The 12,372-nt window shown below is 45.7% G+C and overlaps 1 protein-coding gene across 5 annotated transcripts in view; it reads left to right on the top strand.

Annotated features, from left to right (window-relative positions):
• Positions 1–3,399, top strand: part of PLEKHB2 (pleckstrin homology domain containing B2) — a 49,633-nt gene extending 46,234 nt beyond the window's left edge. For all 5 annotated transcript variants that reach the window (XM_032637719.1, XM_032637718.1, XM_032637716.1 and 2 more), the window contains one exon: positions 618–3,399. In XM_032637719.1, the coding sequence (XP_032493610.1) occupies positions 618–731 (114 nt within the window). In that variant the 3' untranslated portion in view covers positions 732–3,399. The remainder of the gene's footprint in view (positions 1–617) is intronic.
• Positions 3,400–12,372: the final 8,973 nt, after the last annotated feature.

Raw genomic sequence — 12,372 nt, 5'->3', positions numbered from 1 at the left:
AATTTTAAATTTGTTTAAAGTTTGCTTTTTAGAAGTTTTCCCCCTAGCATAAATATTTTTCCCCATAAAGACATAAGGTTAAAAATGAAGAGCAGGTTAGGTTAGCAGATTAAAGGTTTAATTTAAAAACGGTTTGCATGAATACTAAGAAGCTAATTAACTTCTAGGTGGGTTTTTCTTCTTAGCTGTCAGTGGGGATTCTTGACTCTTCCATTGTCTCTAGGCTCTGTGTGTCTCCCACACTCCTCGTCTGCCTGCCATCCTGACGAGCAGAATGTGCGGGGCTGAAGTGGACATTGGAGGCTGGGGGTTGCTGCTCCATTAGGATTCTGCTCTCTGCAGTGTCTGGGACTGTGGACCTTGGGAAGCTGCGCATCTTGATTTTCTCTTAGTGCCATCTTAGAAATGGAGGTGTCCTCCTCACTTGGCCAAGTCCAGTCACCTTCGTCTGTGGTGGAGGAGATCTGGGGAGCACTCACTGCAGTCACCCCACCAGCGCTCCGAGGGAGGGGTGCAGTGCATGGAGAAACCTCAGGAAGGGTCCCAGTCAAGTGAGCCATCTTTTTGAGTGAATGTTGGACTTCACAAACTGCTCCTATTTTTTCCTTCTTTTCTAGGACTTTATGGACAGCAGCCTGCCAACCAAGTCATCATTCGTGAGCGGTATCAAGACAATGACAGTGACCTGGCGCTGGGCATGCTGGCTGGAGCAGCCACAGGCATGGCCTTAGGGTCTCTGTTCTGGGTCTTCTAGAGTCCTTGGAACCTGGATGTGCATAGCTTCTGATACCCTGTGTGCAATAATATAATTTGCAGGGCATTTCTGTTTGTTATAAATGTTTTTAATAATAGTTTTAGTAGTTCTTTTGAAAGTAGTGACATCATACTTATAACTAATCCATATATGTACCATGGAGAAGGCTTTGGAGTGCTGTTAAAACGTGGACTGTTTGGGGGCACTGGCTCATTCTAGGAGTTTTTTTATGGAACTCTCAGAATACCTTATTTGAACACACCTGTTTGGAAAGGGCATTTTCCTTTTAGAGTTAGGCCTTAGTGCTTAAGGGGTAGTTATTTTAGTGTTACGCGAGTAACGTCGTGATGTATGAGTGGTGAGTGACTGTGGCAAGAAGAACTGCAGCTGTTTTGGTTTAATGCCAGACTTTGAAACCTCAGACCAGACCTGGATGCACGTTACTTCAGGAGTCGTAGGCTGGAACCTTCCTGAGGCAAAGGTGTGATATCGCCACAGCCTCTGGGGCTCTGCAGGCTTCCAACAAAACCGACTGCTTAGGCTGATGGGCGGGATGGCAGATCCCCCACTTTAAAATGATGCTTTTCATTTTATTGTTACTAGTTTGTTTTTGGTAGTGATCCTTGGAAAACATCCCAAATTAGGAGTCGGCTTGAGTCTCAGCGTTTTAGGGCTTTATCATTTAAAACGTGAACAGGACAAAACAATTACAGACAAGTGTGTAGAGGTAGATTTGCTTTATTCAGAGGCATCATGTTTTAAGTGTTTGAGTATTTTTATTGCCACTTCAGCCTACCTATAGCTTATTTTTCTACTTGTTGAGAAAGTAATACTAAGAGAATGGTGAGGAAAGTGGAATGAGAGCCATAGTTAACAGTGTTACTGTTTCAGGGGATTGGGCTGCACTGAGGGTCCTCTTTCCCACCCTTCTGAAGGCTGCTAAAGAGCCCGTTTCCTGTCCTGTGCAGGACTGGGGCACTGTGGCTGTCCCTGAGCACTGGGGTGCGTGGAGCCCTGGTGGTGGCATGGTGGGGGAGACTCAGGTTACAGATGGGAGTTGCGGCCTAAGGACATGAATGACGTGCTCAGGGTATTACTCCACCTGACCAGGACACTGGCCTTGTTTTCATTCTTGACTCAAATGTCACAGAGAAGCTTAAAACCATTTAATTTGAGCCCCAACTATGTGTGAAGCTCTGGAAGACTTCGTGCATTTTTCTTATTTCTTTCTTTATGTAAATTTTAAAACATCAGTTATTCCAGTTTTCTGTCCTGCATGCTTTTAAAAATGTACTTTTACAAAGGCAGTTTAGCGCATTGAAGGTCTCTGCTCCTGTACTCCATGTGACCCGATTTTCCATAAAATACACTCCTAGTAGCACAAATTCCGTTTTTATTCTATGTGGGCAGTTACATACATAGTCTTTTGTTTCACTGATCAACCCACTCCATCTCTAAGGCAGACTTAAATAGATCTATCTCCGTATGAAACCAGATGCCAAATGAACTTTGTGGTGACCACAGGTGTGTTTTCCTAGCCAATTCTATTGCACTTGTTGACACTGGAGAGTCTGTTTCCAGCTGAAAAGAAGTATACTTGGCTGTCATCTCTTTGGATGTTTGACATGGTGGAAAGTTGCCAGATGTGATGTGTGACGACACTGGCTTTCATGGTTAAAAATGTTGCTTTAGTTATTTTACGTCGTATGTAGTAAGAATGGTTCTTTTCAGATGGTAATCATTATTCGAGCTGTATGTTTTACTTACAAAATACTAAACTCAGTTTTTAATGTTGCATCATTTTGAACTTGGAGTTACTGGAACCACCGGTACCGAGTTACGTCAGTGAAACGCCCTTGAAGCAGATGGTCTCCTTGTGTTTCCCTGGCTTCCCTCTGACAGAAGGGGGAGAGCTATGGACTGAAACTCGTGCACACGTGTGCCCCCCATCTTCAGTCCCTGTCCCCAGCGGGGCCAGCCCCACTGGGCAACTGTAGTTGAGTCTGGAAGTTCACTGTCACTAGTGACTTGATCCTGAGAGGAAATGCATACTCTGTATAAAGATGGGCTGAGATACTTCATTTCCCTGGCCCCAGCTCTCATAGATGCTAGCGCTTAGGTAATCCCAAATCAAGAAGGTGAGTTGGAAGGAACTTGTTCAGGTTTAGTCAGTATTTTACTTCCACGTGTACTTTTAACTGGTTGGCTGTTGACATTGCACACATGCCAGTTGGCTTGTTTCTTAGCTCTGTTCTTTTAATTCCTTGAGTTAACTTCAGGGTCTTAGATGTAAAGAGAAGGGAGAGACCCGTGGTTGTTTCAGATCATCATTCATAAAACGGGCCAGACCGGGACAGAAGATCTGGATCATGGGAGAAGTTCCTGCCATTGAGACAGAATGACCCACATTTATTTTCTACATTACTTGTGATACTGTGTGATCTTTCTCCTTCCCAAGTTTATGTAGACACCAGCATGGGATGCAGTTCCATTTTTTTCTCCTAGGGTTAATCTTTTTTTCTGATTGCTTGCCTGTCTCTAGTATTCTGTTGTGTCCTCAGAACCTATTTTTCCCTGTATATGCAAATTGTATGTTTATAAGTGAAAATGTTAATACATTAAATGATTGTTAACCTTAAAGCATATTTCATTGACTTCTATTTTTTTTTAATTCAGTTTATTTAAACTATAAAGATAAAAACGGTTCATGCGTTTCTCCCATCCCCCACCCCCTCACTCTGACAACCATGAATCTGGTTTTGTTTTTTTTTTTCATTTATTTTCTAGTAACACAGTCAGCTTTTTCTGCTGCATCACAGGCAATAAGAATGCCATTTATTGAGCATTCCATAAGTGCTAGGGAATGTATTGTCACATCAGAAAACAATAACATTAAATTCCTATATTAACTCCATAAGGGATGTATTATCCAAGTTACTCTGGATGAAACTGAGGCTCAGAAGTTAAATTCTTTTCTTGGGAGCGCACAGGTAGTAAATGAAACATTTATATCTGATATTAAAACGTATTCTTTTTCCCTGTGCCACGTGTATATGAGAGTAATTTCCACAAGAACATCACAGGGGTCAGTACTTCTAGGATGACTATTAAAAAACTGACAGTATCTTCCTCAACCAGATCTACTTGGCCTTGTGGGTTCAGTAACTTCTGCAATATCTTTGGGTACACGACTTTGTGTTTTTGTTGTTTTGTTTTAAAAAATTATTTACATTTTTTTTTCATTTCTGCATTACCTCACTCTCTTCCAGGCTAGCTTTTCTGTTTATCTCGCCTGTTGCAGACTTTGATTAAATTGTGATGTGTGGTTGCCTGTAATAGTTTAAGATTAGGAATCTCATACTAGAAGCTCTGGGTCTGTTGGTTTCATTTCTTTAGGGGAGAAGACTCTAGTATTTTGCCTGGGGACACTTATTTCTGGATGTCGGGTAGGGGAGACACTCCACACAGCCTTTGTAAGCCCTTCTACTTTTCAGCTGGACTTTATTCTCATCTTCCATCATGCTGGCCCTTGCTGCCTCTGGCTCTTTTTTTTTTCAGTTTTTGAATAGGTTATACACACACACACACACACACACACACACACAGCTTCAAAATGAAAGAAAGGATTCAGTAAAGTTTCTTGCATCTGCCCATTTCCTATCTTCTCTTTGCTTAACCACTCATACTGGTTTATTTATCCTTCATGAGTTTTTCTTCATGCATATATAAGCCAGTACAAAGATAAATTCTTATTTTTCTTCCTTTTTTTACAAAATAAGGGTAGTATATACACCAGTGGTACTCAGACTTCTTAGTCTCAGGATCCTTTTACAGTATTAAATTTTTGAGGCTTCCCAAGAGGTCTTTAAGGTGAGTTATATCTATCATTATTTACCATATTAGAAAATAAAATTGAGAAATTTGAAAACTTTCTTAAGAAATGGTAAACCCATTATATTTAAAAAATAGACTTGATAAAAAATATTTTCCAATACAAAATCAGTGAGGCAGAGTGTTTTCACGTTTGAAAAACTTTAACATCGGGCTTAATAGCTGGATTTGCCTGTTTGCTTATGCGTTCAGTCTGTTGTTACTTGTCTTTTGGTTGAAGTATAGAAGGAAATACAGCCTCACATAGATACATAGTTGGAAAGGGAGGACCTTGCAGACCCTCAGAAAGGGTCTTGGGTACCCTCAGGGTTCCTTGGATCATACCTTGAAGACTGCTGATGTATGCTGTTTTATCCTTTTTTTTTTTTTCACTTAACATATCTGAGGTATTTCTATACCAGCACGTAAGGAACTTGCCCATTCATTTTATTTGTCCTGTAATTCATCCAGTACCCTTTTACTTTTGCTAAGAATGCTATAATGAAGGATACTGTACAAAAGTGACTCATCCCAGCATGGGACTCTTGGAGGTACTGTGTTCTCTCTGATAGTGTGCAACTAGTGGACGACAGGGCTCCCTGGAGCGGAACTGTCTTGAGTGCCTCCAGGATGACACCAGGGCCTGGGACTGGGTGTTAGAGAACTGTATGCACAGAGGCTGACTGCTGTGATAAGCCACCGCAGGAGCTGAAGGCCACAAGCTCTGCTGCTCAAGCCGCGTCCACTGTGGTTTGCTCGGGAGGGAGATTCTGCCCCAGGTACTCATTTGGAGACCGCAGCTGCTGCTCTCGGGTGCCTTGGAGTCCTCAGGGAGCTTCTGCATCCTGCTGGCAGTGAAAGATGGTGAAGACACAGCCCGCTCCTCAGCTTGGCAGCGGTGCCCGAGGTTCTGCTCTCATTCCGGTGGGGAGAGCTAGTCACGTGGCCCTGGTGCCATGCAGGGGGTCTGGGAGGTGTAGTCTGAGCTCAGGAAGAAGTCGCCCTGGCCACAGCTGTTGCTGAGCCACAGTAAATGGTAAATACTGATGGTCCACTATCTTCAACACTCAGTGCCAAGTCAGGCTGCTATTCACCCTCATTTGCACAGTATTTACTGATTAGTGAAGTGGGTGGTAGCAAATTCCATGTAAATTGTTGGTTCACATAACACAGATGTCATTTGGTCACAGAGTATTTTTGTTGCTCAGTTATTTCTTTCCCTACTTACCAACTGATGGGCAGGTTTGCACCTAGAGAAAGACATTCACCCTGTCCAGCAAGGAATATAGTCATTCCAACCATTTGTTCTTTAATAAATTAAATTTGCTCATTCCATCAAGTATTCACTGAGCATCATGGCTCCTGATTATTTCCACCACCCCCCCCCCCCCCCCCCCCCCCCCCCCCCCCCCCCGCCACTTCCCTGTGAGTTACACATTCTTGCCTGTTGCTGTGTGACCTCCAGGGTCTCCTCCCCCACTGGGAAGAATAGACCTCCCTGCCTCACTTGGGATGTGGGGTGTGGCGTTCTTCGGCTCAGGAACATCGAGGTTCAAACTCTGGTGCCTAGGTGCTGACGAGAAATGCGTATTCCTGGGACTCAAGCCCAGAAAGTCCTGAGAGGGTCCACTGTGGGCTGGATTCTGCAGTGCCACCAGCCCCCAGGGGTTTGTGTCCAGGCTTGACTCTCCCCTGGTCCTAGCTCCCCCAAGCCCTACCTGTCCTGAACACTTGTTCCTTCCTTTACCTCTGCCAGGAGCATCTCCCTCCTGCACTTGCAGTGCCTGCTGACGGCCTAGGAAGACTTTCTCCCCTTGCAACTCAGCACTGTGATGAGAGGAACGACACAATGGGGGACGGGTGTCCGGCACTGGCTTTTTCTCTGCCTGGCTGGTAGGAAATCAGGTCAGAAGTGCCTCCCCCTGGACCCCAGGTGGGCTGGTGACTCTGTGTCATCCAGGTGACATTCCTTAACAGGGTCACCCCCCAGTGGGCAGTGAGCCTGGGGTGCTCGAGTGGCCTCTCTGGCAGGGCCTGCCTGGTCTTTTTCAGTTACCTGTCAGAGGCCAGGTGAGCACCTCCTGGGCACAGGGAATGTGTTCTGGGTGCAGTGGGAGGCTGAGGCCTAGGGTCCCTGCAGGGAGGTGTCCTGGGCAGTGTGCGTGGAGGCTGTTCATCCCAGTTTTCAGGAGCTGCCTCACCTGTCTAGATAGGCATGGTAGGTACCAGGGTGGGCTGCGACGGCTCCACAGACATGCAGGAGGGACCACAGGGAGGACTTGGGGCCACACTGGGGGAACGTAGACAGCATGGGCTCTCCAAGTCTCAGCTACTTCTTCCATAAAGTAGGCGTAATAATGAGAGTCCCGCCCTGGAGGACACACGGTGAGCAGTCATCCCCTTTCTTCCACTCCACTCCTAGATGGTGGTTCTCTGTGCTCCCAGGCCACCAGCAGCCCCTGGGAACCTATCAGAAACGCAGATTCTCTGGCTCAGCTTGGACTTTTGAGTCACCAACCAGCCCTCACGTTGATTCCAGTGCAAGTTCAGATCTTGAGAACCACCGGTCTAGAATGGACTCCCCCCCCTCCCCACCCTCTTCCATCCTCTCCTCTTCCCTCCCCCGCCTTCCTTCTCTCCCCCTTGGGAGCAGCTGCACTTCATCCTTGCCACAGCCGGATCTGAGAGTCACCACTGGGTGTCAGAGCAGCCCCAGGAATGTCCCTGCTGTCACACCTTCTCTCAACCCCCGCCCCCCACCCCCCAGTCCCTGCTGTGTCTCCCAGGGCTTCCCAGACTGAGCCCAGAAGAAGAGGAAGTGATGGATTCGGGTCTGGTTGCAGTCCCAGAGCCCTGCACCCGTGCTCCCGCTTCCTCGTCACGGGCTTGGGCTGGGCTGCCTGCTCCACGGCTCTGCCTCCAGTGTTCCTAGGGGCCTCAGGCGAGGTCCTGAGAGGCTAAGGGGCCTGCCTGAGGTCACCCCTGAGCCTCTATCAGGGCGAGGGCTTGGCCCGGTCCTTCCCTAACTGCCCTGGGTGAATCGTCTGGGCACCAAGGTAACTCACCTGGCAGCACCCATGTGGTAGGGACCAGGGCAGCCCCTCCACCGTGTAGGCTGTCATGAGGGGCGTGAGGGTACAGACAAACCCCACTCCTGCCAAACTGCCTCTCGCTCCTTGTCACAGCCTGTAGAGGGTGTGGACGGCGGCGTGGTCAGGGGAGGGGGCAGTAGAGGGTGGCCACTGGGTTTGGCAAGTGGCGGTCATCAGTACCTTAACTTGCTTCAGTGGAAAGTGGAGAGGATGGGAGTGAGTTTGGGGCAGGGCCTGCACACAGCCCACACACCCTCCTGAGCTTTCCCTCCCCAGGCCCGTCATGGCAAGGGCCTGGCTTCAGGCATCAGGGCCTACCAGCCGGCTCTGAAGCTCCTCTTCCTGGGGATGAAGCCTCTGAGCGCACTGGGGGATGCAAGCTGAGCATCCTGGGCAGTGTGGTGCATGCGGGCTCCGTCTACTTTGAGACCCTCGCTGTGAGGAGGGGCCTGTGGTGCACAAGGAGGACGAGGGGTCCAGGTGGGCACACCTTAGCCTCAGGGAGCTACACACGGACACGCGCAGCTGTGCACACACGGAAGGGGCACGTGTGCTCTCCAGACGGCATCCTCCAGGAGAGCTCCACATCCAAGACTGGAGGGAGTTATCACCATTATCGTCACCTGCTGCCAGGTTCAAGTCTGGCCCTGAGCTGTACCTGCTCTGTGAGCGTCTGGGCCAGGCAGTCGCTGGTGCCCGTGTGCCACGTGCCACAGGGTCTGTAAGAGAAGCCTGATCACCAGTGCAGGGAGGCGAGTGCCTGCTCAGTGGGGACCGGGAGAGAGAAACCTGGAGAGAGTAGGGCCCGGTTGTCTTCTTTCCTCCCCTCCTGCCCTCCTGAGACTCAGCAACCTCATCTGTAAAATGGGGACGTGGCCGCAGCCACCCCAGGGGGGAGCTCAGCTTGTGGAGTTAACACACAGGAGACACTTTGAAGGAGGGCCTGGCACAGGTGAGTGCCCTGTGTGCTGCTCCTAGGACTGTTTTCACAGGTGAGGACACTGAAGCCCAGGAGGGTAACCCAGCAGGGGCTCCTGCGACTGGAACTCCTTCCCTCTCCCAGAAACGGCTTCCAGCATGCTCTTGTGGCTGGCATGGAGCTGGGTGCTCAGCAATGGTGGAATTCACTAATAACATTCTGTTGAATATTCAGGGTTGGAAAATAGCATCTTATTAGAACAGCACTTGGGCCATCTGCAAGGGAGTGGCATCAGCTTGCCCTGGGCTAAAACCTTGGCCAGTATAGACTGGCTGGCCAGTTTTTCCAGGCCACACCGTGAAGCAGCGGAAACCCTGGTGTCATGTAATGGGAAAGGCCTCTTGTCTTTCCCATTAGCTGTGGAGTCCTCAGGCGCTGCAGAATCTTCCCATTTCTCGCAGCATTCAGACTGAACACCTTCCCAGCACTGGACCGGCCCAAGCCTCCCTTCTCTTCACCTACAAGGGGCTTCTGGCCTCTGGTCCTTTGCAATCACTCTTCCCTCTGCATGGATACTGTTCCCTGCTCCAGAGTCCCCCCCCTTCCCCCCACCCCACTGCACTTCACTCTGCACCTGCTGTTCCTCACCCATGGGCATTGTTCCCTGCCCCAATATCCTCCCTCTCTCTACCCAATTCTGCACCCTTCACAGCACACATCTGCTCCCCAGTTAGTTCTAGCTCATCCTTCAACTCTCAGCCAAAGGAGCATTTTCTCAGGGAAGCCCCCTGACCTTGGAGACAGGCCTCTCCTTTCTTTGATGGTGCCTTCCTTTTCTTTCTTCTTCTTTTTTTTAACTTTATTTTATGTTGGAGTAGAGCCAATGAACAATGCTGTGATAGTTCACAGCAAAGCGACTCAGCCATACATATACATGTATCCATCCTCCCCAAAATGGCGCCTTCCTTTTCTTCACCGCTCCTCTGTGGCTTGTCCTTTGATACGTGCATATTTGTGTAATTAACCAGTCAAGGCTCTCAGCCAATGAGTGGCATGCGTCTCTGTTCCTATTCTGCCTTCAGGCCTCCTGTGGCACCTGGGGGATGGGAGGTGCTGAACGAATGACCTTCCATTGTTTATGTCTCAACTTTCTCCCTATCACTTGCAAGGGGAAGCCGCCAGAGAAAAGAGCCCAACAGGACATTGAGGCACCCTGAGGAAATTTGAAGAAAGCTGCTTGATAAGATCTCTTTTGGGGCCCTCCTTCATGAGGACTACCCACAAGGGGGCTTAGTCTTCACAATGCCAGACTTGTGTGTGGTCCGAGTTCCTTCCGTGCCCACTGCATGGCCCCCTTCCAGTCTGGGAATAGCTGGCACTGCCCCAAAGGCAGGGGGCAATCTCTGCCTTCTAATAGGAGAGTTTACTTATACTTAAAGTAATTTACTTTAATGAAGGATTTACTTCTGCCATTTGCCTATTTGTTTTCTCTGTATCTTACATATATTTTTTTCCTCCATTGGTTTTGTGTGTGTGTGTGTGTGTGTGTGTGTGTGTGTTTAGTTGATTTTTTTTGTAGTGTACATTTTGATTCCCTTCTTTCTTTTACTTTTCTATATAATTTTTAGTTATTTTTAAGTGGTTATCTTGGGGATTGCAGTTAACAATTGTTTCAATTAAACACATTTTGTTTGAATAATATCAGCTTAGCATCAACAATATAGAAATACTCTGCTTATATACCTTTCCATCCTTTACCTTTTATATCATTATTGTCACAGATTACATCTTTATACATCATTTTCCCATTGACATTGATTTATAATTATTGCTTTATGTATTTGTCTTTTAAGTCATTTAGGAAAAAAGAGGTGTTACAAACCTAAAAGCAATAATATCAGCCTTTATATTTACCTATGTAGTCACCTTTGTCATTGTTCTTTATTTTTTCTAACTTTGAGTTAATGTCTAGGGTTTTTTCATTTCGGCATGAAGGACTCCCTTAGCATCTCTTGTAGGGTAGTTCTACTGGTAATTCACTCCCTCAGTTTTTGTTAATCTGGAAATATCTTAATTTCTTTCATTTTTAAAAGATGGTTTTGCTGGATATAGAATTATTGGTTGACAGATCTTTTCTTTCAGGACTTTAAATATGCCATACCATGTCTTCTGGCTTCCATGGTACTGATGGAAAAATCAGCTGTTAATCTTATTGAAAATCTCTTGTACATGATGAGTCTGTTCTCTCTTGTTGCAGTAAACATTCTCTATGTTTGGGCTTTGATAATTTACTATAATGTGTATTGGTGTGGATGTCTTATCCAACTTGGTATTTGTTGAGCATCTTGAATGTGTATATGCATGTGTTCCATCAGCTTTGGGAAATTTTTGGCCATTATTTCCTAAGAATTCTTTCTGTCCCTTTTTGTTCCTTTCTGTCTTCTCTTAGAATTCTATTATGCATATGTTGGTATTTTTGATGGTGTTCTACAAGTCCCTCAGGCTTATTAACTGTTCTCCATTCTTTTTTCTTTCTGTTCCATAGACTGGATAATTTCAGTTGCCTTATCTCCAGGTTCATCAGTCCTTTCTTCTGCCTGCTCAAATCTGCTGTTGAATACCTCTAGTGATTTTCATTTCCAGAATTTTTGTTTGATCCCTTTTTATAATTTTATCTCTTTATTTATATTCTCATTTTGCTCACATAGTTTTACTGATTTCCTTTAGTTCTTTTCCATGGTTTCCTTTAAGTGACTGAGCATATTTAAGACAGTTTACTTAATGTCTTTGACTAATATTTCCAATGTCTGGGCTTCCTCAGGGATGGTTTCTGTCAAATACTTACTTTCCTGTGAATGGACTATTCCTCTGTTTGGTTTGTAATTTTGTTGTTGTTGAGAGTTGGGCATTCTGAATATTATAATGTGTTTACTCTGGAAATTTGATTCCTCCACTCATTAAGGATTGCTGAGTTTATCTTGTTGAGGGCTGACCATCATTTAGTGACTTTTCTAAATACACACAAATATGTATATACACACACATATATAAAGATAAATGGAACTAAATGGAAGTAAGAAAGTATGTTTCACTTGAAGTGGTAAAATGTTAATACCTATAGATCATAAGTATACATCCTTACTTCCTTTTAGTTCTATTTACCTTCCCTATTTAAAAAATTGTTGTTTTTGATATCAGATCATTTCTGTTTTAGTCATCAGGTATGATTTATAAGTTCTTTAGAGAGAAGTATAATCTATTGTATATATTTATATTTCTGCTCTTACTGTTTTTCTTTTTTACTTCTTCTTTGATCATTTTTTTGATGTTTGAAGTACTAGCCTTAGTCTATCTTTAAGTTTAGGTCTGTTAATGACAAATTATTTTAGCTTTCTTTCATTTACAAATACCTTTATTTCCACTTTGTTCCTGAAGGATAGTTTCACTGAATATAGAAAATTACATTTGGGAGGAGTTACATCAGCATCATGGCATAGTAAGATGCTCACTTTGTCTCTCCCCCTTCAATCTATAGGCAGTAAAACATACATAACTCATAAGTCATAGGTGCCTCTGCCCAACACACCAGGATGCCAGAGAATTCCACACATCTGTACATCTAAAGGTGGGTGGATTGGAACACATAGAGGAAGTGGAATCAGGGAACAGTGGAGGTGGTACCTGCAATCCTGGTCCCCTGGCTATGGCTGCTGAACCACAGTCCTAAGGAACCCAGG

This window comes from Phocoena sinus, chromosome 7, assembly GCF_008692025.1.
Source record: "Phocoena sinus isolate mPhoSin1 chromosome 7, mPhoSin1.pri, whole genome shotgun sequence".
NCBI lineage: Eukaryota > Metazoa > Chordata > Mammalia > Artiodactyla > Phocoenidae > Phocoena > Phocoena sinus.
Note: the sequence above shows the minus strand (reverse complement) of the source record. Positions and strands in the feature narration are given on the sequence as shown.